Here is a 25,651-nt window from a genome sequence, read left to right on the forward strand (position 1 = left end):
TTTACTCACGCTAATTGCTAGACATAATAGTGATGTAAGAGCTTGAATTCGATGTACAAGCTTGTATCATACACCTTAGCCACGTTTGCATCGAGATTTTTAGAAAAAATTAAAGTTTTTCCATAGCGATCCAGACTTTCGGAAGCATTTGAACGCTCAATCAGCCGAGCAGGTGCGCCTGCAGCTATATTTCACATAACATTAAGAATTAGCATAAAGTATATAAAAATATTACTTCTTAGCCATCGAAATTGCTGCACTGTGCAATGATAGGCCAGTCTGTAGCATGGGATTTCAGGTCCTTATACGCCGCTTACATGTCACTCATACGCTCAGTAGTACTTTGGCGCTTGTCAGGCTGAGTTGCACGCCGCTAAGTGGAACGCGCGGAAAATAAACTAAATCCGATGGTGCAAAATACAAATAATAGACGCGTGTGTTAGTTGGTATCATAAAAAAGCATACTTGCATATATGTGAGTCCACCGTAATTGTGTGTGTGTATAGATGAGTGCGCCGAATTCACTTTAATCCATCACTTCCTACGCCTTAGGATTATTTGTAGTTGTGTCAATGGCCAACCAGCGGCAAACCAATGTAATTAAATTCGCTCACATATACTATCACACTGTGAAATACCGTTATCATAAACGAATAAATAGAAAGTACCAAAAATTAATAATTAGTGATTATTTTGACACATTTTTGCAATATTCTGGCAAAGTTGTGACACCTGTAAACGTTTTGGCTGTGTGAAAGTTTCCTCTCCGTTTGAAATGTCTAAAGTTTTCGTATGCTACTTAAAAATATTAACTCTACTTGTGCTCTTGTGTGAAAGTTGTGCGGCTGTGGATGTGAACCGACAGCAAAATATAACGGAAGCGGCGAATAGCTGGCAATATTTGATTAAACATGGAGAGTCGGCATTGAAATTTTTGTGAGTATACCAATTAATGTTAATTAAGCTGCAAGTGTGCGGCATGGAATTTCAAAATTTGTAACTTTCAGACGGTTTATGTAGAGTGTGATTAAAGATTGAGTTAATATTTATCTTCTCCTCTGATTATATATTTTAGGACCTTGTCCAAAACAGATATTTACTAACTGAGGCAGCCTTCATTTGATTTCATTAACTATTTTTGGAGGTTAAAAAGCTAGTCAGAGCTACCAAGTACATTAATTTAGCACAAAATATTTTTTCTTACCTAATTTCTCCTCAATTTTAATTTACATTCCTATTATGAATGGATGGTAGCCTGGGTATAGTAACCGCTGATAAATTTGCATTAAGCATGGCTACTGTCTACTGATTATGGCACGCCTTTTTTTAGTTAGTGGACGGTTTTATGTCTTTTGTCCAATTTTTTAAATAACCATACTGTGAGTTTGAGCGATGAAAATATAACCTAAAAAATTCAATATTCATTTTCCCCAAATATATTTGTAAAGCCTCATTAAATTTCATATGAAATACTCTACTCTCACGATTCAAAACAAAATGTTTCTGAGCCTATTAAATACGTAAGTTGCCTTTTATACTTCTGAATTTAGCATTCCTGATGTTTGAACTGGCAACTCACAACTTAATCGTAAAATACGGTATTTTTTATGTCATGCATACTCAGAACGTTTTGACACGTGAGCGCTATATGTTTACAGTAACTTAAAATATTCTTCTCGACAAAAAATTTAACTGAATCGCAAATATTTTCACGCGATTTTTTTTTATAATTTTCGAAGTGGGTTAACTCATCAAGGGTGCATAGATGAAGTAAATTTAAGTTTTGACGATGAAACTCCATCAATGGAAAGTGTTTAATGTTGATACGGTGAATCCCATCGAGGTCGTGGATCACACACTTGTGAATAACTGTCGAAGACGGATCACTTTTAACCAAGACAACGCGATTACTCATACATCAATTAAGAAACTACATGTTTGCGCACCCAGCAAATCAATTTGATGAGTCAGCCAAGGTATAGTCCTGACTTGGCACCGAATGCCTTCTTTTTTTCGTAAAAAACTAGGAGGTCAACGTTCTTCTACACTTGAAAAGGCACTTTATTCGTTAAGAACGCATATTTTCGAGAGAGCTCTGTCAAAGTAGCAAAAGAGCTTCGAAAATTGGTTCAAACGCATCTAAAAGTATGCAGTTCTTAATCCAGAACATTTTGACAAACAATAAACCGATTTTCGATGATTAATATTAATTCTAATTCAAAAATATAAAAGCAACCCTGGTAAGAGTTCAAGTACTTGCCTCTTGCCTCTGGCATTACAAATATTCCAAATACCCTTGTCTGCAACTATTGATAACCTAAATTTACTAGAAGCTTATGGCATAAGCCTGTGCGTGAAAACGCCGTTACACGTTTCATCCTCAACTAAATAGCGTGTAGATATTTTCTTCTGATTTACATTATCATTATCGAGCAAATACATATTATGATTACTGTTTGTTTTTGGAAACAACAGATGATAATGCGACGTAACTTGTCTAACGATAACTTTATCTGTTACCGTAAATGATAAGCTTTTCCCTCAAATTATGGTATTTGTTCTAATCAAATAAAAAATTGTGTTCTGCTTCAGATTTCATGTTCGTTATTACTTTGTTGTACTTTTCCGCGCAATCAAATTATTCGTTAAATAAATTATTTATTAAATTATTATTTATTTAATTATAAGTCAAAAAAGTCTTTTCGTATTTTGTTGGAAAGGTGAGATTTTAAGCTTCATTTACCAAAAAAAAAATTAAATTATGCCACTACTAACTTTTACATATCTCTTATTTATAGAAAAAACTACGTCAATGTCACCATCAACGGAAGCGTACCTGAATGCATGGAGTATCAGTGTAAAGTTTATTGCGGGAATACTCGTGCAGACCAACTGAATAAAAGTATCGAAAATGCCTTGTCAGTTAATGTGGGTAGAAATGAAATTAATTAATACGTAAATAAAAAAATATAAACTTTATAAATATTAACTTTTTCAGAGCTCCAACTGTTCAGCCATCCTAGAGCTGCGTCTGTATAATGTTGAATTTCCGAAACAGAGAATTTCATTTGGATTTCTCGGTGAATATTTCAATAAGGTGCGTATGCTTTACATTGGCTCATCCAATGTCACCGCCATTGCTGCGGGCGCTTTTAAAGAAGGCATCTTCAAGGAGATTCAGTTGGAGAACTTAGAATTGGAGGAATTAAACAAGAAAATGTTCAAGAATATTACTACCATTTTCACAATACTTTCCATCATACAACGGAATAAACCAATAGAATTAGTTTGTGACGATTTTCTGGGTTATATTAAATACCAAATAAAAAACTTTACACTACAAGGCAACATCAAGCACATAACTAATACGACAGCATCGAGTAGTTTGCTCAACAGCTTGAGATATCTGGATTTGAGTTACAACAACTTTACCAATACATTTACCGAAGAGACGTTCGAAAAGTTGTGGGTGGTAGAATATTTGGACTTATCACACTCGAATATACAATACTTACCCGATTATGTGTTTTCCAAAATCACTGACACACTGTTATACCTCAATTTATCATATAATCAGCTGACCACAATAAATTATTTGATTTTCGGCAGACATGCAATTTATGATGATTTAACTATCGATTTGAATTATAACCCCTGGAATTGTACGTGTGACTTGCTCACGGAAATGAAATTATTACTGATGTTTCAAAGCAATCCTCCGACATGTGACGAGCCCATCGAGTTAGAGAACGTATCGGTATTGGATGAGCGTGTATGTCACAGCGTAACGAATATAACTGCAAATTCGACTGCAGTAATGGCATCTACAACACAGTATACAAAACAAACCACACTGAAACCGATCACTACAATAGGAGATTACGACAACGTGTACATTACCCCAACACGAGAGAATTCATCATCGCTTACAACTAACCCGACTTCAATCACAACTAGTGCTGTTGTTGATGGCGATGACGACACAATATTGGTACGTTGCCTGGTACCTGGTGAGGCGACCATGGTGACTTGGCACACCGTTTTGTGGCCCGAAACACAGATTCGTCTGACAGAACTGCCGAACTTGCGTGTTGAAGTGCTTTTAGAAATAACCGATTCGAAAGAATCATATGGTTTGATTTGGTTTAGTAGCGTTGTGGATGATTACTATAGCATGACAGTTAACTACAATCAATATGGGCTGGGTTGTGTGGGACCCATCACTTATACAACCATTGTGTCCAATCTGTTGCCAAATACTGCTTACACATTTTGTTTGATGCCCAACGATGATTTAAAGATTTCTCCATATAACTGTGATTCACTGCACATGAATTCGAACCTGCAAGTAGTATATAATACATGGTTGTCGCATGACATGCGGTTCACGGGCATATCGCTGACCGTGCTTGGTGTGTTACTTACTTGCTTCTTGGGCATTGCCAGCGTTTACATGCTGCTAAAACATAAGCCAACACTGCTGAAGGGCAGTAAACGTGTGAAAACCACAAGCGCCAATTCAATGGATATAGTCATCTTTCCAAAGCAGCGCTCATTGGAGAATTTGAAGCGCAAGGAACAGACGCTGGCGCAGCGCACTTCTCACAGGTGTGTATTAAAAGTTTATAAGAAAACGCGTTGCTTCTGCGCAATGAAGCTATGCATATACATAAGTAAAGGGTGATTTTTTAAGAGCTTGATAACTTTTTAAAAAAAAAAAACGCATAAAATTTGCAAAATCTCATCGGTTCTTTATTTGAAACGTTAGATTGGTTCATGACATTTACTTTTTGAGGATAATTTCATTTAAATGTTGACCGCGGCTGCGTCTTAGGTGGTCCATTCGGAAAGTCCAATTTTGGGCAACTTTTTCGAGCATTTCGGCCGGAATAGCCCGAATTTCTTCGGAAATGTTGTCTTCCAAAGCTGGAATAGTTGCTGGCTTATTTCTGTAGACTTTAGACTTGACGTAGCCCCACAAAAAATAGTCTAAAGGCGTTAAATCGCATGATCTTGGTGGCCAACTTACGGGTCCATTTCTTGAGATGAATTGTTGTCCGAAGTTTTCCCTCAAAATGGCCATAGAATCGCGAGCTGTGTGGCATGTAGCGCCATCTTGTTGAAACCACATGTCAACCAAGTTCAGTTCTTCCATTTTTGGCAACAAAAAGTTTGTTAGCATCGAACGATAGCGATCGCCATTCACCGTAACGTTGCGTCCAACAGCATCTTTGAAAAAATACGGTCCAATGATTCCACCAGCGTACAAACCACACCAAACAGTGCATTTTTCGGGATGCATGGGCAGTTCTTGAACGGCTTCTGGTTGCTCTTCACCCCAAATGCGGCAATTTTGCTTATTTACGTAGCCATTCAACCAGAAATGAGCCTCATCGCTGAACAAAACACGCGCGCGAAACACATTTCGAACCGAACACTGATTTTGGTAATAAAATTCAATGATTTGCAAGCGTTGCTCGTTAGTAAGTCTATTCATGATGAAATGTCAAAGCATACTGAGCATCTTTCTCTTTGACACCATGTCTGAAATCCCACGTGATCTGTCAAATACTAATGCATGAAAATCCTAACCTCAAAAAAATCACCCGTTATATTAGGTATCTCTCTTCCGCTTTTTTGCTCTTTATCCAATGTTTTATAAAAAGTGTTACAGTGATCGGATTTAGTTCAAATATGCGCCGTTTTGTTCGATAATCTGTTTCCATCTAGACGGCAACTTCATAATACCCACATTGTAGAAGCCCTCCTTCTTACTCGGACTGCCAAAACCTTTCTAGCCGTCAATACCGGCTTAGCCACTGCTTGGGATGATTCACCGGTCTTTGACCCCGACCGTTTTCGCTTGATATTGTCGTATATGATCGATTTTTCGTCGCCAGTTACCATGCTTCAAAAATGCGTCGAATCGTTCCCTTTTAGAAGCATATCGCAGGCGTCGATTCGGTCCAAAACGTTTTTTTTGCGTCAAATCACACGGCACCCAAACATCAACCTTTTTTGTGTATCCAGCCTTCTGCAGATGGTTATTAAATGGTTTGGTGACTGACTTCCAACTTCTGGGCGATGTCACGAGATACCACATGCCGGTCTAACTCGATGTTTTCCATGATTTGATCGGTACTCGTCGTCATAGGTCCTCCGCCGGCTGGCTTATCCATGGTGTCGTTTTCGCCCCTCTGAATCGTCGAAACCATTCCTAAATACCACATCCCAAAACACCATTAATTTCACGGAACGTGTCTCTTGCTTTTAATGAAGGAAAACTTTAAAATAGAGTTGAGAAAAATACAATTACGGTCGTTTGAAGATTACCATAAGCTAATATTTATTTAGCGAAGGCACCACTTACTTTTAGTCGCATTTTGAACAGCGCGTTATCGTTCCTCGTTCTCGCTGCTTGGAGCCAATTGGAGAATCCACGTGCAGCTAGGGCCTTCTCGAAACTCGTAGCACGGACTCATCAGATATTGTCATCGTCCATGCCTCTGTACCACTTAGTAGGACGAGGATGATGAGTGACTTGTAGAGTCAAGAGACTAAAGCCTTTGTTCGTAAATTGCCCACTCCGTTCGAAGCAGCCTCTGTTGGCAAGAGTTATTCTGCGTTGAGTTATCATGATAAAACTTTGTACACGTATTTCTTGGCTCCATAAGAAGGTTAAGTTCGAAGATGGGCAAAATCGGCCCACTGCCACGCCCACAAAATGGCGGAAACCGAAAATCTACAAAGTGTCATAACTAAGCCATAAATAAAGATATTAAAGTGAAATTTGGCACAAAGGATCACATTAGGGAGGGGCATATTTGGACGTAATTTTTTTTGGAAAAGTGGGCGTGGCCCCGCCCCCTACTAAGTTCTTTGTACATATCTCGGAAACTACTATAACTATGTCAACCAAACTCTATAGAGTCGTTTCCTTCAAGCATTTCCATATTCAGTTCAAAAATGAATGGAAGAAATCGGATGATAACCACGCCCACCTCCCATACAAAGGTTATGTTGAAAATTACTAAAAGTGCGTTAACCGACTAACAAAAAACGTCAGAAACACTAAATTTTACGGAAGAAATGGCAGAAGGAAGCTGCACCCAGGCTTTTTTTAAAAATTGAAAATGGGCGTGATGTCGCCCACTTATGGACCAAAAATCATTCCTCAGGAACTACTCGACCGATTTCAATGAAAATCGGTATATAATATTTTCTTAACCCTGATGACATGTACGAAATATGGGTGAAATCGGTTTACAACCACACCTTCTTCCAATATAACGCTATTTTGAATTCCATCTGATGCCTTCTCTCTATACTATATACATTAGGAACCAATGATGATAGCGGAATAAAACTTTACACAAATACGGTATTTGAGCTGAGGTATCCCTTGTGGAAAAATTGTCGTGATCGGACTATAACTCAGTGCCTGACCTAACCTAACCTAATTTTTCACCGAAAATCTCGGTAAATCTCACGGATAATGAAATCTCGATTATCACTTTATCATGCGAGAGTATAAAATGTTCGGTGACACCCGAACTTAGCCCTTCCTTACTTGTTTTTATTGAATTTTTACTATATCACTTGATTTTATATTTTCTAATACTTTTTACATATTAACACTTCCGAATCATATTTCAGCACCTACGACACTTCCAATAGTAGTCCTACCTCCAACAATCACATAATACGTCGCGATTCCGTTGTTAGTGTTGAGAGTAATCAAAGTTATATGAATGCCAACTTATATGAAGTAATACCGGCTTATCTTCGTCTACAAGATGTCGCTTCCGATTATGAGAAGAAGTCATTAGAATTGGAATCTATTGACAGTTACATGTCAACGTTGGCGCCCAAATATGAATGCACTTCAGTCAGTTATGCAGAAGTTTTGCCACGCAACAAACGTGCCTCAAATGATCCACTGCCGGCATTACCAACAGCACGGGCGTCTAGTACAACTACTCTAGCACTTGAGCCTCCTGCATCAATGCCAGAAAGTATGGCCTATATAACTGTGACGGAAGCGAATGAGAATGCAGGGAGCTGAGATAATAAAATGTAGGGAGCGTGGCGAGTTAAGTAGCGTGGTGATGTTCACAAATATGAGAACTCGAACAATATCAGTAAATTAAAACTATATACGTGTAGAATATGTAAATCTATGTATGTTGTGTTAACGATGTAATAAAGGAGGGAGGACTGAGAAAAGAAATGTTTTTTCATTCATGAAAACGTGCTTGGAATTGTAGCTCTGTCAGTTTGCAAAATCTCTAGAATAAATCTTTATTCATATAGCCGAAGTCAGCTTCGTTTATACTCAACTTTTTCGATATTTAGTGAAAAAATTATCGATTAATCGATTAAAAAATCGATATATAAAATGATAAAAGTTTACAACCACAATTTACCCAGCAAAAATATTTTGTTGCTGTTACATTAATGTAAACATTATCAAATCACTATATTTATTACCTTTTACGCCAACACATGCCTTTTGTCATATTTATTTGTATAATTTACCAACTAGAACTTACTACTTTTGTTAGCGTCGAATATTGATAAATGAATACAGGGTGGTCTAGAGATTATTGTGTGATCCTTTTGATAAAGGTTTGATATAAGCAACTTGTGGCTGAAATATGCGAGCATATAGTATTTCTAATATACAAACTGATCAAATTTTACCCAGGCTGTCCATTTATAGTAAACTGGACGCTCAAAGCGAATAATTTACTAGATTAGTTTCGTGCCAAATTTTGTTCAGCGATGAGGTCCAACGGTATATGAACAGGCAAAATTGCCGCATTTGTGGCAAAGAGCAACCTGAAGAGATTCAAGAACTGCCATTTCATCAAAAAACAAAACACCGTTTTACTGTGGATTCTTGATCGGTGGAATCATTGGTCCATATTTCAATAATTTCACGTTTTTGGTCGGTCGATTGGTTACCAAGATCGTGTGATATCACACCGTTAGACTTTTTCCTGTGCGGATAGGTAAAGCCTAAAGTCTATACGGACAATCCCGCTTTAATTCTAGCCTAGTAGCGACACATCACTAGTGTCATACGCCAGTTACCAATAGAAATGCTTAAACGAGTCAACGAAAATTGAACTCAATGAATGGACAACCTGATAAAAAATAATCTTTAAAAAATAAATGCTGACGCAGGTTTTTGCGAATGATGATAAACATTTCCCAATAAATTTGAAGCTTCTCTATTTTTTCTTTAAAAAATGTAACGAACCTTGAAACGGATCACCCTTAAGTTCGATTTCGGAAGCAATAATGCTTTGACCGTATTTATTATTCTTTTTATTTCTATTTTATTTGAAATGGTGTCACATATCTTAAATCCTCCTTTTATCATCAAAAAACTTTCCGTAAGATTATGATTTATTGGTTACGCCCTATAAAAGCATAAGTTAGAGCATGCCGTTAGGCGTATTAACCCATTTACATAATAAAACGTTAATAGCAGTCTAGGAAAATAAGATGAAATATTGCTATACTGTAGTTATTGCCTCTGAGATGTAACAAAGTGTATGGATCCTTTGGTGTGCGGTACTCAGACCTACAAAAATATTTGCATCCAAATTCCAAAAAGTATATTTGTATCACTTCAGTTGAAAAATGTTAAAATTAATCATTTTGGATAGGGTTAACGGAAATCACTTCCATTACCGTCAATACACAAATATTGTGCTTAGTCATTTCCATGTAAAGAAGTCACCACCCATTGATAGAACTCCCGCATGCGTTACACGATCACATCCACCGGCAGGCAATTGGCTGCTTTATCAAATCAAATAATCATATATTTATTAGTGCACCGATAAGCAAATCGTATTTAATTGTTTACTAAATAAATTAAGCATGAAAAATCGTCGATAGAGAGATATGCTAAATGCGTTTGAAAATCGTATATGGAAAATCAGTTTGTTGAGAGTTGTTGAGTGCGAAAGAGTGGACAGAAAATCACGGCAATCGAGGCGTCACGGTCTTTATACTTACATATATAGATATAAATGAGCTTGCGTGTGTATATGTAAATATAACATTGATTTGATTATGAAAAAATGTTTAAATCGAAATCCTTTCGTATTAATCATGAAATAGACAAAAAGCCGAAAGTACATGACCTTTGCTATGAGTCCAAACGAATACGGTGAGATTCATACTGATTTTAATTTTGTATAAAATTTCATGCTTATTGGTATCCTTGTTCACTTCTCAGCTGGATGAAATTTTTGATTGTACCACTAATCATCGCTTTCTCATTGCTTTTGGTGCTGAGCAATGTGAATTTCTCGGGCGTGTCATATGAGCACACTGTGACACCTTCCAGTGGAAGCCATACAAAAGTAACACAAACGCCAACGAAGGAAGTAGTAACCGTAGCTAACATCGACCAAGGCATAACGACGGAGGAAGCTGGACTTGTTACTATAAAAAGTTACGATGAAGAGGAGAAAAGGGGTGGTGCAGTGGAAGTAGCAGTGCAGTACTTGAAAGAGTCTCAGGCAGTACAGGCAGCCCCGTAAGCAAAATAAAAAGAATTACATTGTTTAGTTATTAAAAAGAGAAAATTTACTAAACTTGATTAATTAAGGAGGCATTGCTAGAAATTTTGAGAACATCATTTAGATAAATAACTGAGTCGGATGAAAGAGTGACAGCAAAGTAAAAACTCTGAAAACACACAGTGTAAAAGAATATTTCTTCTAAAGAAGATCATTTTTTGTAGGTCAACGTCAAAAAATCACAAGTTAGTTTTAGACAACTTAGTTACAAAAATTTATACCTTTCGTCTTTTTTTTTACTTTAGGGGTTTTCGCTGCACAGACAACAACACGTGTAAGACAGTAATTTGTGAGGGTGGACCCATATTGGATCTCCAATATGAATTCGATTACATTTTGAAGTGGTGCGAAAATAAACCGTTTGATGTCATCATAGAGAATTGCACATTCAACCAAAGTACTATTAGCAGATCCACATTCTCAGGAAAGTTCAAGATGTCCACTTTAACAATACGAAATTGCACACTCGATACGATCGTCGACAATGCTTTTAACTACCAAACGCTGAATATGTTGACGAATTTAACATTTCTTGGTACGCAATTGAAAGCCTTGAACGCGCAAACGTTTCTTGGTTTGGAAACTGTGAAAAATTTCCAACTGTTCAATGTGCTCAGTCAGGAAACTCTGCCTTTGAACGCTAGTAATTTCTTGCAACCAATGGCTACGAATCTCAGCAATTTAGTGTTGCAACAAACAGAGGAATCATGCTGTTCCAACGCCATCTATGATTCCACTGAGTGGTTGGGTGATAACAGCGCCACCGTCTACAGTAAATTATTGTATGTCGACTTGAGCGGCACGAATTTTAACGACACACTTAACGGTGATACATTCTCAAAACTATCAGCAGTGCAGGAACTTCGGCTGGCCAATTGTAGTTTGAGCACTATCGCCGAAAACGTTTTCACTGGTATTATGTCGACACTAAAATCGCTCGATTTGCGATATAATCGTTTACAGACGCTGGACGGTGAACTCCTAGCCGCTGCTATTCCTAAAGGAATTAACATGGAATTGGGGTGGAATATGTGGAGATGCGATTGTGACAATATGGAAACCATAGAGTACATGAAGCAAGTAAAAAATAATTCCGCGACCGATACGGTATGTGCAACACCAACAGATTTAGCAGGCACACCGGTTAGTTCGTCGCAAATAAGCTGCTACAGTGAGCAATTCATATATGAGATGATAATGCATAAATAACAAACTACCGTTTCAGTCACGACCATACCTACAACAATTTTAACAACGATAACAACCACAGCAGCCACTACAACCACAACACCAACAATCACAACTATTACGGATGAAACCACATTAGCAACGAAAGAGACTAGTGCAAACTCTATACCAACATCTTCTACAATTGCAATCGACAACTCAACCTTAATGACGTCAGCTATAACGGAAGGAACAGATGTAAGCAGCTCTGGTAAGTACCTTAGAGATTTCTGACAAAATCACTATCATTATTTAAGAGAGGAAATGGATTAGAGATTTGGATAGTTTCGCTAGAGTATCACTAGTTTGATTCTTGTCTGTATCTGTTATCATGCAAAGATCCGTTGTATTTTCGGAAAACTTCGAAGTATAAATTTTATATTATTGCAACATTACAGAGTATAATAGCTTTGTTCACTTAATGGCTATTTGTATCACCTAAAATCTATAAATTAAAATGAGCAGATGAGTTGACTAATATAAAAGGTCAATATGTAAGAAATAGAAATGAAAATCTCTTTCTAATATTAGTATATCCTCTTGCCTAAAAGGGATGAAATCGGGGCAATACTTCTACTAGCCTCATATTCTTCGTTTCTTCTTTTCACAAGGTGGTGCCAATTGAAGACTCCAAGCGAAGCCAGGTTCTCCTCCACCTGCTCTTTCCAACGGAGTGCAGGTCTTCCTCTTCCTCTGCTTACCCCATTGGGTCGTCGGACATGATCCCTGGAGAATAGTTCCCTCCATAATTTCTTCGACGAAAATGATTCGTTCTCGCTCAAACCCAAACTCACATTAGAAATATTTCTAAAATACAGGGTTTGTCCGAAAAGTAATAGGACTGATTTTTTTCCACCGCGACTGTACTTTGATGAGTGTGCGCACCGAATGGATTCTGTAGAGGGCGTTCCTGGCTATCGAACGGCCGGCTGGGCAGTTGTCTGCGAGCACCTGTATAGTCAGAACAAACATTTTCACGCGACGTGTTTCTGTGAGGGGTGCAAGCACCGCCAAAAATGCAGCGTTCGTTAGAACAAAGGTACGCGATTAAATTCTCTTGAAACTCGGTAAATCTGCGACATAGACGTTTGATAAAGCAGACTTACCCAGATGTTGCTTTCGCAAGAAGTGGTGTGTTTCGGTGACACCATATCTTTTTTGAGGGCCGGGAAGAGGTCGCTAATGAAGACCGGAAGAAGGACCAAATCCAAAGTGAAAACGATGCTCATTGCCTTTGTTCACATCAACAGCATCGTCCGCAATGAATTTGCTCCTCCTGGACAAACCATTAACGCCAAGTTTTACGTGGAAGTCCTCAAGAGACTCAAACCAAGGACCAATCGGGTCCGACAAGACATCGCAGCCGATTAGAAGTTGCATCACGATAATGCCTCGGCTCACAGCGCCTTTCTTGTGAACAGCTACCTAACCAAGGCCGGCATCGCAACGCTTCTGCAGCCACCCTACAGCCCAGATGTGGCCCCCTGGACTTTGTTTTGTTTCCTCGCCTGAAAAGGCCGATGAAAGGGGATCCAAGCAGCATGCACCTCGGCTCTCAAGGCTATTCCACAGAATAACTTCCGGGACGCGTTCAATGCCTGGAAATCGCGATGGCAGCGCCGCATTAACACAGAAATGGCCTATTTTGAATGTTTTTAAAGAATTTTAACCATAGGTTCAATAAAGTTTTTTTAATCGACGCAGTCCTATTACTTTCTAGGAAACTCTGTACAACTTGGCTTTCGACGTCTACAACAGGGTACAATATAAAAACTACAAGTTTTACCACAACGATCCTTCTTAGTACATTATTTGATATCGCAGTAATAACGACTCCTTTCGCTTCATTACCATATCTCAAGAAATAGTGTTGCGCACATACGAGTAATTGAAACAACTTCTGGATCTAGCTGGTATGTAATCCCAACCCAACAAGTCTGAAAACCGCGAATTCCTTTTGTTCAAGAGCGGTCCTAATGGTAGCTAAGGCTTTGCTAAAATTGTGTTCACAAAGGACAAGCGGCATTTTCAAAATATTTTTTTCAGAAAACTCGCAAATATGGCTGAAATTGTGTTTAAAAATAGTACTGCTACGTTTATAGTCTTTATTAAAACAAGATGAAAACACTCAGGGCGTGGCTTAAATAACAATTTCAGAAAAAAGTATTATAGTTTGATAGAGAAGGGTATATATTTCCTTAAAGGTTAGCAATATTTCAGATACAACTTTAGTGTCAACAATAGTTACAACGATATCTCCAACAACACCCAAATATACTACTATCAATACATCAGCAGGAACAACTAGTGAGACTGTCACGCCACCTTCATCACTTATGACGTCCACGATTGAAGACAACTCAACCAAAGAAACATCTGAACCCATATCGACAACAACAAACGACAATACGACCTTAACTTTTATTACGGGAACAATAACAATACCAATAGCAACTGATGATACTACGGAAGGAACCGACACAACAAACGACAATACGACCTTAACTTTTATTACAGGAACAATAACAATACCAATCGCAACTGAAGATACTACGGAAGGAACACCAAATGGAACTGCTAACCCTGAAAATACAACGGAAACTGTTACCAGTAAGTAGTAGACGTATTAATTCTTATTTCAAAATTTATGTATTTCAATTAATTCACTGTATAAAAACTCTCTTCTAATCATACGGTTTTCACACGTTTTTACCTATTTCAATTGCAAAGGTACGACCATGACCTGGAGCACCTTCGTTCCAACGACGATCATACCACCAACGGCGATTATACCACCAACGAATTCTTGCTTTGGAAATAAAGCTTCAAAGTATTTACCTTGCAGCGATATCGTAGCCTTTAAGCTATGTGACTATGACGTCACTTTCAATGTGGCCCCGATATCATCGCGAAGTGTGCAATTGCAAATCGGTGGTGGTGCGACTGGTTTACACATAATCTACTTTCAGGTGACGGACAACAGTATAAGTAAAGAAGTCGAGATCGAGAATAATAGCGAAATCGTTATAGATAATTTAGCGCCGAATGGCAGTTATACCTTCTGCCTCATACCGAAGAATGAAACGAGTACCTCACCATTTAATTGCCGATCAGCGCACTTGCCACAACTTGAAGCTTGGTTGGATTATAACGATGTAGCGCTGTTTTGCACGATTGCCATACTCGTAACTGTTATTTGCGTAGTTATAGGGGGGACAGCAATATATTTTCTACTCCGTTGGCGGCCAACTTTATTGTATGGCAATAAACGTTTGCATCGTATTGCTTCGACAACGCACGAAGTTCTACTACTACCGAAACCGAATCGCACATCTGTAGATTCGAAAACATACGCGCTCAGTGAACTCTCCAAAATGCATTCATCGGTCAGTGATTCATTGACACCAGAGAATTATTTAAATATTAATTCATACGATTATATGCAGTACGTCAAAGATATTGAGTTGAAGAAACAACGAAGAGTGCCACATATTTCCACGAATCAGCCTCCTGTACATCGAGCCCCTCCTACACCGGATCAGAATATTAATTCATACGATTATATGCAGTATGTCAGAGACATCGAGAAAACAAGAAAAGTGGCACATATTTCCATGAATCAGCCTCCCATACATCGTGCCCCTGCATTGCCACCAAATGTTGGTGGCGCTGCAACGAATAGCTACACCAGTGGTTATATACCAATTCGTCATCCCTCACAGCTCACGCCACAGCAGCAGAGTATACGTAGGGGTGCACCGGCGAAGTTACCGCCAGAGCCAGTAGATGTCGAGGAAAACGAATATGAAAGCTTGGATTATTATCAGGAAATTTATTAAATGATTGTGTCAAGCTTAAATTTTAGAAATATTTCAGTCTTTGGTTGTTAATTGAGATTATATAATAATAAAAATAATACATAATATAATATAATTGTGTAGTCAAGAAGTATGTAGCTGTGTAGCATGACTCTCTTCATTTAACCATTTATTCCATGGTCTCTACTATTTGGTGTGCGACTTTGCTTTGAAGCATTTTATAGTGCGAAATGAACAATTAATTTAGTCTCAATTTCAACTTAATTGTCATTACATTTACCAAAATTTTCTTCAGTAGTAAGGGAATATTGGGTAGTCGAAAAAGTCATTTCGTATTTTGTCAATAGATGCCGTTGCAGTCTTATATCTCCACTGATACCAATCACAATGTGTCATACCATGTAGTGTTAGAAAGGGAAAAGGGAAAGGGTAAAAGAGACACAGCAGACAATTCTTGTGATTGGGTTGAAGTGGCTGATTTGGAAAGAGTAAGTGGTGTGAAAGATGATAAAGAGATAGATCATTGACATTGCTAATATACATTATTCAGCCGGATCTTTCAATCTAACAGAAGTTGGTTTTTATCGAATACAGCGAACTGTTGAACGGCGGATGTGACCGCCTGTGCTCAGGCGTGCTTTCAACCTAGCTTTTCAGTCAACCAACTAATTAGTAATGTAAATTTAAGATAAAAAATTAAAATAGAATAATTTTTCGGTGGTTTCTAATACATTTACATTTGCTCTCGAAACTCATGAGATATGCGAATTTCCATGAAATCAAGCTTTCTTTCTTTCGATTAGAAAAAATATGAATTTATTTTTTGTCTACTGGTTCACTGAATTCTATTTATCAGCCAATTGTCAGCTATAATTCAAACAATAGTCACTTGATTAGCACGCAGATAAGCAAATCATATTTAATTGTTCATCAAATAAATTAAATATGCAAAACTGTTGGTACTTGCAATATGGAAATTGAATATTGAAAATCAGTTTGTTAAAAGTGGTTGAAATGATATGGTCAAGTGAAAATCTAAGCGGAACTGAAAATTAAAATCCCAAGAATAAATCAACAAGTGCGGCTAAAAAAAAAACGTGAACAAGAAATACTGTATAAGACCAAACAAATACATTGACGTTTACAGTGACTTTTAATTTGTATACATTTTACGCTTACTTATATCCTTTTCACTTCTCAGCTAGATGAAAGTTTTCATTATGCCACTACTAATCGTTTTCTTATTGCTTTTGGTGTTGGGTAATACGAGCCTTTCGATTGAGTCATATGAGTTAACACCTTCAGCCGAAGTCGATACAGTTGCAGCACCAAGCCAAATGAAGAACGTAATCACTGTCGCTAGTATTCGCAACGGTAAACTGTTAGAGGGTTATGAGCTTAGTAGTGCGGAAAATGATGACGAAGAGGAAAAAGGTCGTGAAACAGCAGATGTTTCAGTACAGCTCTTAAAAGAGGTTCAGCCAAAAACGACGGCCATGTAAGCAAGCACTTAAGAACTCAAACGACTTAAAACTTAAAATTAGTTATAATTTTTAGGATTTGTTTTTACTAAAACTTCAAACAACTTTCAGAATACAGTTACACTAACAGTTAATTGTTAGCCACTTACTTTGTAACTGGCTGAGGGTAGCTTTATATCGCTTCAAGATAAGCGATATAATTGTAATTTTATATAATTAAATTTCTAGGAATCTATCAAATGTTTGGTGAGGTCATTAGTTCTTGTTTATTCCTTAACTGAGATGGTAAAAAATATCTAATATAACTAAAATTTAAGTGGGACACATTGTACTCTTGTACGGGTAACGCTCCTAAAACATATAGAAGTGACAATAACGGCCTGTACTTGAATTTTGTTTCGCATGTCCAGTTGTAATCAACCTTCACATTCATATAGCTACAAATTGAATTGATTTAATTAGTTCAAACTTATTGATTAATTAATTAGTTTAAAGAACTTTCATGTACTAGAAACTTGCTATGACACTTCTAATAATTTCCGTTAAAATATTGTTGTTTTCACAGTTATATAGTAGTTCATTTTCCTCAATACTACTACATACATTATGAATATATATTTTTTAGGGGTTTTGTTTGTACAGACAATAACTCGTGTCAGACATTAATTTGTGTGGGTGGACCCATATATGATCTACGATTTGAATTCGATTACATTTTGGAGTGGTGCGGAAATAAACCGTTTGATGTCATCATAGAGAATTGCACATTCAACCAAAATACTATTAGCAGATCCACATTCTCAGGGAATTTCAAGATGTCCACTTTAACAATACGAAATTGCACACTCGATACGATCGTCGACAATGCTTTTAACTACCAAACGGTGAATAAATTGACGAACTTAACATTTGTTGGTACGCAATTGAAAGCCTTGAACGCGCAAACGTTTCTTGGTTTAGAAACTGTAGACAATTTCCAACTGTTTAATGTGCTCAAGCAGGAAGCTCTGCCCTTCAGCGCTAGTAATTTCTTGCAACCAATGGCTGCGAGTCTCAGCAATTTAGTGTTGCAACAAAGAGAGGAATCATGTTGTTCCAACGCCATCTATGATCCCACTGAGTGGTTGGGTGGTAACAGCGGCACCGTCTACAGTAAATTATTGTATGTCGACTTGAGCGGCACGAATTTTAACGACACACTTAACGGTGATACATTCGCTAAACTATCAGCAGTGCAGGAACTTCGGTTGGCCAATTGCAGTTTGAGCATAATTGCCGAAAATGTTTTCACTGGTATTATGTCGACACTAAAATCGCTCGATTTGCGATATAATCGTTTACAGACGCTGGACGGTGAACTCCTAGCCGCTGCTATTCCAAGAGGAATTAACATGGAATTGGGATGGAATATGTGGAGATGCGATTGTGACAATATGGAAACCATTGAGTACATGAAGCAAATAAAAAATAATTCCGCGGCCGATACGGTATGTGCAACGCCAAAAGAACTGCAAGGCACACAAATCCGTTTTGCGCAACTAACATGTGATGGTAAGAAATTCATATATTAGATGAGAATTAGTGAACAATCGTATTTTACTAAAATATTTAAATTTATTTTCACTTCATCGATTGTTTCAGACACAACCACGCTTACAACAATTATGACGACCTTAACTTCAATAGGAGCCACTACAACTATAGCTGTGGAAACGACAACAATAAAGGTCACAACCACAGATTATAACACGAGGGAACCGACAAGACCTACAAGTCAAGAAACTTCACCTTCTTCTACAAATACAATCGCTAACTCAACGTCTTCTACAACTATAAGCGCCGATTCAACCTTTCAGACTTCAACCTCTATCACATGTATAACGCCGACAACTACTGTTGATAGGACTGAGAAAACCACAGAGTCTAACTCAGAAACTCCATCAACTTCTTCTACGACTACAAACATCAACGCAACCTTGTCAACTTCATCCTCTACAACAAGTATAATGTCGACCACTACAGATTCCACTATCATTAACACAACAGAGTCTCACTCAGAAACTTCATCAACGTTTTTTACAACTGCAAACGACAACTCAACCTTACCGACTTTGTCGACTTCTTCGTCGACCACAATTATGATACCAACAACTTCAGATGATAGTGATGAGGATACAACTGTATCGACTTCTTCGGGTGCAGCAAGTATTCATCGATGGTAACAACATAACTCATAGCACTTCGCTGGAAGTTTCTCATTTTAAACATGTTTTCCCGAAACGTTATTAAAAATCCTCCTCCCTCATATTAGTCGACTTGATCTATTCTACAAAAATGTATACATACGTAAAAAGAAATAAAAATATATGCATTATTCAAATCTGTTCTTTTTTTCTTTTTTGTTTTTTTTTTTTTTGAATGGAAAATATTGGGGAGTGAAGAGTTCAGGTGGAACTCTATAGCAGAAATCATTTGAAATCATTCTTCAACAAATCTACTTTGTACGTCTAATATAAGAAAGTGGTGACGTTGACTTTTCATCCAGATCTCCTGACTCGACTCGGAATTACCTTTACAGTTATGATATTTAAAGAGCAAAGTGGTCCATTAAAAAGCTCAAGGCTCAAACAAAATTGTTTGTTTTGGCAAAAAGCCGGGTGTACGTTGTTGGGTTCCAGCGGTAGTCGAAATAAATTTTGAAAAGCTGTAATAATAGAAATACCACTTCTAATATATTTTGTACAGGTAGATTTACATGGTATATTATACAATTGCTTTGTTCACCTAATGATAAGTTGATTCTTCGAATGTCTATCTGTAAATCTGTCGGTCTATTGATGAAACCTTGTATACGCTCTACATACTCAAAAATTCGTTGGAAGTTTTCACTTTCTACTCTAAAATCGTACTCTAGCAGTTCTATGGCTATTGATTCACAGGATCCTACTTAAAGTCAGTTTTGACACAAATTCGAGAAAAATCCTTTACTGCTTTGAACAGACATGATGAGTAACTATTATATATATCTCAGAGTACACAATGTTTATCAAATGCAAATTTAATATATTCTTTATATGGTTATCAGTTCGATATGAAGGAAAGATAACGAAGCACTGATAAAAAACCAATAGACAATTAAATGCCGAAAGTAAATACTCATATAGACGGGTAATCAGCTCCTGCGAGATAATCAAATAATCGTGTGTACACAATATTTAATATCGCCGATTTTCTAGTGTTAGTTCAGTATTAAATAGCTACGCGACCGGGCAATGTCATCAGCCGAAAACAAAGATGCGCCTGTTAAACCTAAACGTGCTACACAAGCGAGGAATGTGCATAAAAGTGGCAAAGAGGAGAAACCGAAAAAATGGTAGACATTGAGTATTAAATATATTTACGACTAACATACTAATAATTTACCGAAATTTCTCATAACAGCTGCTGGAAAGCATACTTTCTGAGCGATATCTGCATACAGGTCACCGCCTGGTTGCTCTTCACCGCCGGCTTGTGCATTATAGCGTGCACCGTTTATGTGGGCATTCTGATGGGAAATAACCACGATAAATATGCGGATTACAATGAAACTGAAGAATTTGATTACGTAACAGAGCACACTGACGCGTATGAGGAGACAACGACAGAGAATTTGAACAAAAGCGTCAGGTAGGCTTAAAACAAATTTACTTATACTTAGCGAAATAAAGCTTTTGTACTTTTACATTAAAAAAGTAATCAATAAACTAATAAAAAAACAGTTATCCCAGGACGCTTTCTCTACCGCTTTTGGATGTTGCGGAAGACAGAAACGGATGTAGAGAAATTAATTGCAGGATCTCTTGTATGGACGCGCTTTATTTCTACGAAATGCTTTACGAGGCTGCCACGGTAAGTATTAGTGATGAAATATAGCCAAGTTAACAAATCATATTAACATCATAATGATAACTTTTTAACATGAAAACTCAAAGCTAAACACTTGTTGCTTTGATCTATACTACCCTTAGCAGCTCTGATAGCATAAATTGGTATAAAACAATCTTGCCTATATCTGGTCAGTTTGTATGGCAGCCATATGTTAGAGTAGTCCGATCTAAACAATTTCTTCGCAGATTGTATAGTTATTTTACGCAATAATACATGGAAAATTTCGTTAAAATATCTCATCGAAATAAAAAATGTTTCCATACATGAACATGAATTTAATATTTTGTATCGCAGCTATATGCTATATTGATCCGATATCGTCTATTCCGACAAATAAGCATTATCTTGAAGAGGAAAGGACGTATGCGAAATTTCAGATCGATATCTCGAAAACTGAGAGACTTTTTTATTGTATGAAAATTATGTTAATACATATGTGGAGTAATAGTGGAATTTGTAGCTTTTATCGCCTGCTTTTAGGCGCCAACATAATAACTGTGATATTGAAATCATTTTTTATCGATAATAATATGTTGATTGTGGTGTCAATTCACGGCTTCGTTTAATGATAGATATAGGATGATAGATAAACCAGCAACACTCTTTTGTCAAAGCAAAATAGGCAAAAGTTGCTTAATTGATTTTGTATTCGATAACTGAAGAAACAGAAGGGAAATTTACCAGTATTCATAATATTTGGGGAAAAAAATATTCGAACAAATGAACTACAAATAATAGATGGCAAGAGAGAAAGAGAGAATGAAGAGCATATTATTTTTGGAAAATGTTTCGAAAGATCATCACAAATCTCTTCATCTCTACATTCGGTCATTTGTCTATAAATCAAATAATCAACTCGAGCATAGCAAATGTATTGTGAATCTTTATTTATTGTTAACCGAACATTTTAAACTCTTGCAACTTACAGGAATCAAAGCTGACGAAAGTCAATCAGATGCATACGGTTTATTATCAAAGAAACATTTTCTCCGTATTTCATGAGCATAACTGATAGATCGACGATATTTTTGATGATTTGGTAGTATGCGGGGAGTCGGCGAGGTTTCCATCCGATTTCATCTATTTCCACACTGTCGCAGCGCTGCAGCGACGCAGAAGGAGCCTATATTGAAAGTTTTTAAAGAATTGTAGCGATTGATTCAATAATTTTTTTAATCGGCTCAGTCATATTACTTTCCGGACAAACCCTGTTTATACTTGATGTACAGTGATTCACTTTAATTTTTCGAGCGTGTCTATTATCCTATCCCTTGGTGGGTTTACTGTAACCGTAGTAAAATCTCTTTGTTTCCAACGTACTCCTGTTTAGGTTGATACGAGACTAATTCTTAGCCATCACATTACATTGGATCATATTAGAGAGCTTAAAAGTGTACATAACATATTCCAACTTTTTCCAAATTTTCAAAAAAAAAAAAAAACAATTTATGTTTGAAGTTACGAAGAAATATTCTAATTTCATAATTCAAATAATTTGCAGTTTTTAGCATATTAGTATCCTTTCCAATCGCTAAACACAAATTACTAACCTAACACTTTCTTTACTCACCCAAAGGCTGCCCCTTGCACCGTTATCGACGTGCTACTAATCAGAGAGCAGAGTTTTGTAAATGGTGTTTTACAAAATTCCTGGATTGATTGCAACCGGCCCATCTATGAGCTGGTGGTGAGTGATAGCAACATTACACGCATTAGAAGTGGCGCCTTCAATTCACCGCTTTTCGTGGACACATATCTCTTGACGTTAACTGGTCTGCAATTGACTAGAGTTGGTAGTGGTACCTTGCTAGGTTTGCGCTCCCTGAGTTACCTAATCATCGACACACCACTTACCGAGATAAATCGCGCTTTCTTCCAGCCAGTTCAATCGACACTGATGCATTTGCGCATGAATTGCGGTTTGACTATATTACCAGAGGCTTTATTCGGTGTGAGTACGTTGGAGAAATTAGAATACGCCGACCTAAGCAAAAATTTCTTTTACGGCCCACTAACACGACAAATGTTTCGGGCCACGCCCAATTTACGCTATCTACACATGACGCAATCGAGAGTCACCGCTATCGAAGCGGATGCATTTGACGACCTGAGTGGGGTGCTGGAAGTACTTGATCTATCGGAAAATTTAATCACCACTATTTCAAGCACTGCGCTAAACCCGTTATTGTTGGGTTCGAAGCGTACGCTGATCAGTTTGGCGCACAACAAGTGGAATTGTGTGTGTGAATTGCTGGAATTAGCTAAACTCTATCGGCAATACCGTAAGGCATTTTTAAGCAGCATCTTCTGTGAGTCTCCTGAACTTCAACATGGTAAGCCGTTGAATGAATTGATTTCTAAAGATGGTAATTGTACGATAAATGAGCAGAGCGAGACTTACGAACCGCTAGTCACCACAATTTATAATAGAGTAACTAGCACTAGCACGAAACCAACTAGACCAAGTGCAACAACTAAGAGGACAATATCTACGACTACAATGCACCAAACAACACCCACAACAATTAGCACAACAACTACCCTAAACAACACCACAATCGCAACGTCAAACGCGAGTAGCAATGGCATATTGACACCAATAGATAGTGATGGCTCTAGCAGTCGTTCCAGTGCAGAGGATTTAAATACAATACAATTGCGATGCTTGCACATTTTGACAAGTGGAAACCAGAGTGAAGCGGTATCTAATACGGCAGTTTTCAAGCACTCGATAGCAGCTATTGCGCCGGAATCTAAGAACTTGTCTGAACTTAACCAAACCAACACAAGCCAAGACATTGTAGCGAATTCCGTCGAGCTAGAGCAAAGCCCAACGGTAGAACCAACTGTCACGCAATATCCAAGCAAAACTACTTCGGTAGACGTCAGGATTACGAATATAACGAAGTTACGGAGCAAACGCACAATCCACAATCCATCGATGGCCTATTATAAATTTGAGGTCCCAACTTATAGTTTTAAGTTGACTTTGTTGGCGAATAATTCAGTGCAAGTGGTGATCAACGATTACACTGGACAACCGAAAATTAATATGATATGGTTTAGCCGCCAGAAAGAAGTGGCTAGTAGTGAGAATGTCGATGAGGCAGCACAAAATATCGATTATCATTGCGAGATGTATCAAGAACCATATTTATTGGTTAGCAAACTTAGTGAGAACACTACTTATACCTTCTGCATGTTAGAAATACCGCAAACAACGATTTCTCCCTTCAATTGTCTGCCATTATATGTGCCGAATTTGATAATGGAACCTGATAATACCTGGATTACGCAAGAGGATAAACAATTCACTCTGGGCATGTTGTCATTGATTTTTACACTCTCGGCATTGTTTGGCGGAATCATTGCCTATTTCGGCATCAAAACGTATCCGGAACTGTTGGAGGGATCGAAGAATGTTTTGGTTGTAAAGCGTTCGGAACAAGAGTCTGAATACTTGCAGAGTATGGGTTCCATTAAAAAGGAACCGCTTAGTAGACGATCAACAACAAAGTAAGTATGATATATTTACGCAATATTACCACTTTTGCAGTCAGAAAGAGTAGACGGTAGATAGAAGATGCAACTTTAAGGATTATAATAATTATTGATTTCAAAAAAATAATATAAAATAAAGCTATATACTTAAATTTTATATTCCACTTTAATCGCAAATACTTTATCTGCAATTTTATGTTTTGCAGGCATACACTAGCAGCTTCGGAAATGCCACCGTTGTCCTTGCCACCACCACCGCCATTCAGCGTATCGAATTATAATTTGGAGCGTTTATCGAGCATCAAATCGTCTTCTACATTATTTGAGAGTTCTTTCTGTCCGCCGCCATTTTCCGTTATAGACGATCAATATGAGTTGCCCAAGCAATATAGTCGAAATGTCGAAGAGGAGCGTTGCGTGCCCAATCCATATGCCATGAGCCCGTGTTCGCCACCACCCTTACCAAAGCGGAATCCGAGCATTACCTCGTCCATTGCGACAAATCGTTTCTCCAAAATCAACTAGTTGCAGGCATTTCAGAAAAGATTTTTGAAATTATACAGTACAGTATGGTTATAGCTTATATGATATAGAAACTAAATACTGTGAAAATTAGATTCAAGAAAATCAATCAAATTGTAATCTATATAAATATGTGTACGTATGTATCTCTAACAATTTCTAATAAAATATAACTGTAACAAATATAATTCATAAAATTTCTCTCTAAATATTTTATGTGAAGAAGTTTCTGTAGATTTCTTTCATTCCATATTAAACGTTTCGTAATTATTCCGAGCACCATCACATAAGAGACTATCATACCATATACAGAGTTTGTCCGGAAAGTAATAGGACTGAGTCGATTTAAATAATACCAATCGTTACAATTCTTTAAACACTTTCAAAATAGTCTCCTTCTGTGTCGATGCAGCGCTGCCAGCGCGATTTCCAAGCATTGAAGGTGTCACGGAAGGAATAGCCTTGAGAGCCGAGGTGGATGCCTGCTTGGATCCCCTCTGTAGTCTCAAAGTGCTTGCCTTTCATCGGCCCTTTAGGCAAGGAAACCAAAAAAGTTTGAAGGGGCCACATC

The 25,651-nt window shown here is 37.5% G+C and overlaps 4 protein-coding genes across 6 annotated transcripts; all 4 read left to right on the forward strand.

Moving 5' to 3' along the window:
• The first annotated feature begins 244 nt into the window (after positions 1 to 244).
• On the forward strand, positions 245 to 8,217 carry LOC105226203 (uncharacterized). The gene is made up of 4 exons (XM_011205022.4): positions 245 to 936; positions 2,799 to 2,928; positions 2,999 to 4,608; positions 7,657 to 8,217. Exons 1-4 carry the CDS (start codon positions 776 to 778, stop codon positions 8,063 to 8,065), a joined length of 2,310 nt encoding a protein of 769 aa, XP_011203324.4. The 5' UTR covers positions 245 to 775; the 3' UTR covers positions 8,066 to 8,217.
• A 1,755-nt stretch (positions 8,218 to 9,972) lies between these two features.
• On the forward strand, positions 9,973 to 15,720 carry LOC115066152 (uncharacterized). Its single transcript, XM_049452419.1, has 6 exons — positions 9,973 to 10,186; positions 10,256 to 10,558; positions 10,847 to 11,772; positions 11,827 to 12,039; positions 14,049 to 14,438; positions 14,559 to 15,720. Exons 1-6 carry the CDS (start codon positions 10,098 to 10,100, stop codon positions 15,665 to 15,667), a joined length of 3,030 nt encoding a protein of 1,009 aa, XP_049308376.1. The 5' UTR covers positions 9,973 to 10,097; the 3' UTR covers positions 15,668 to 15,720.
• Positions 15,721 to 16,608: 888 nt separating this feature from the next.
• On the forward strand, positions 16,609 to 19,501 carry LOC115066156 (uncharacterized). 2 transcript variants are annotated; one of them, XM_049452272.1, is made up of 4 exons: positions 16,609 to 16,724; positions 16,848 to 17,144; positions 17,753 to 18,678; positions 18,769 to 19,501. In XM_049452272.1, the coding sequence occupies exons 2-4, from the start codon at positions 16,852 to 16,854 to the stop codon at positions 19,347 to 19,349; spliced, it is 1,800 nt and encodes a 599-aa protein (XP_049308229.1). In that variant the 5' UTR covers positions 16,609 to 16,724; positions 16,848 to 16,851; the 3' UTR covers positions 19,350 to 19,501. The 2 variants fall into 2 exon arrangements, with proteins under 2 accessions (XP_049308229.1, XP_049308228.1); XM_049452271.1 differs by having other exon boundaries at positions 16,638 to 17,144.
• An 804-nt stretch (positions 19,502 to 20,305) lies between these two features.
• On the forward strand, positions 20,306 to 25,301 carry LOC105226263 (uncharacterized). Of its 2 annotated transcripts, none has more exons than XM_049452269.1 (5): positions 20,306 to 20,500; positions 20,569 to 20,796; positions 20,898 to 21,018; positions 22,634 to 24,573; positions 24,765 to 25,301. In XM_049452269.1, exons 1-5 carry the CDS (start codon positions 20,400 to 20,402, stop codon positions 25,081 to 25,083), a joined length of 2,709 nt encoding a protein of 902 aa, XP_049308226.1. In that variant the 5' UTR covers positions 20,306 to 20,399; the 3' UTR covers positions 25,084 to 25,301. The 2 variants fall into 2 exon arrangements, with proteins under 2 accessions (XP_049308226.1, XP_011203392.2); XM_011205090.4 differs by having other exon boundaries at positions 20,310 to 20,500; positions 20,889 to 21,018; positions 24,765 to 25,300.
• The last annotated feature ends 350 nt before the right edge of the window (positions 25,302 to 25,651 follow it).

The sequence above is a fragment of the Bactrocera dorsalis genome, chromosome 3 (genome assembly GCF_023373825.1).
Source record: "Bactrocera dorsalis isolate Fly_Bdor chromosome 3, ASM2337382v1, whole genome shotgun sequence".
Taxonomy (NCBI): Eukaryota; Metazoa; Arthropoda; class Insecta; order Diptera; family Tephritidae; genus Bactrocera; species Bactrocera dorsalis.

What these genes read in the sequence shown, in the direction of transcription:
- LOC115066156 (XM_049452272.1), top strand. Translation starts at nt 16,852, where the DNA reads ATGAAAGTTTTCATTATGCCACTACTAATCGTTTTCTTATTGCTTTTG. An exon ending in CAGCCAAAAACGACGGCCAT is followed by an intron (nt 17,145 to 17,752) that starts GTAAGCAAGCAC and finishes TATATTTTTTAG; the next exon opens with GGGTTTTGTTTGTACAGACA. An exon ending in TGCGCAACTAACATGTGATG is followed by an intron (nt 18,679 to 18,768) that starts GTAAGAAATTCA and finishes CGATTGTTTCAG; the next exon opens with ACACAACCACGCTTACAACA.
- LOC115066152 (XM_049452419.1), top strand. Translation starts at nt 10,098, where the DNA reads ATGTTTAAATCGAAATCCTTTCGTATTAATCATGAAATAGACAAAAAG. An exon ending in TATGAGTCCAAACGAATACG is followed by an intron (nt 10,187 to 10,255) that starts GTGAGATTCATA and finishes TTCACTTCTCAG; the next exon opens with CTGGATGAAATTTTTGATTG. An exon ending in CAGGCAGTACAGGCAGCCCC is followed by an intron (nt 10,559 to 10,846) that starts GTAAGCAAAATA and finishes TTTTTACTTTAG; the next exon opens with GGGTTTTCGCTGCACAGACA.
- LOC105226203 (XM_011205022.4), top strand. Translation starts at nt 776, where the DNA reads ATGTCTAAAGTTTTCGTATGCTACTTAAAAATATTAACTCTACTTGTG. An exon ending in AAAATGCCTTGTCAGTTAAT is followed by an intron (nt 2,929 to 2,998) that starts GTGGGTAGAAAT and finishes TAACTTTTTCAG; the next exon opens with AGCTCCAACTGTTCAGCCAT. An exon ending in GCGCAGCGCACTTCTCACAG is followed by an intron (nt 4,609 to 7,656) that starts GTGTGTATTAAA and finishes ATCATATTTCAG; the next exon opens with CACCTACGACACTTCCAATA.
- LOC105226263 (XM_011205090.4), top strand. Translation starts at nt 20,400, where the DNA reads ATGTCATCAGCCGAAAACAAAGATGCGCCTGTTAAACCTAAACGTGCT. An exon ending in TGCTTTACGAGGCTGCCACG is followed by an intron (nt 21,019 to 22,633) that starts GTAAGTATTAGT and finishes ACTCACCCAAAG; the next exon opens with GCTGCCCCTTGCACCGTTAT. An exon ending in AGTAGACGATCAACAACAAA is followed by an intron (nt 24,574 to 24,764) that starts GTAAGTATGATA and finishes TATGTTTTGCAG; the next exon opens with GCATACACTAGCAGCTTCGG.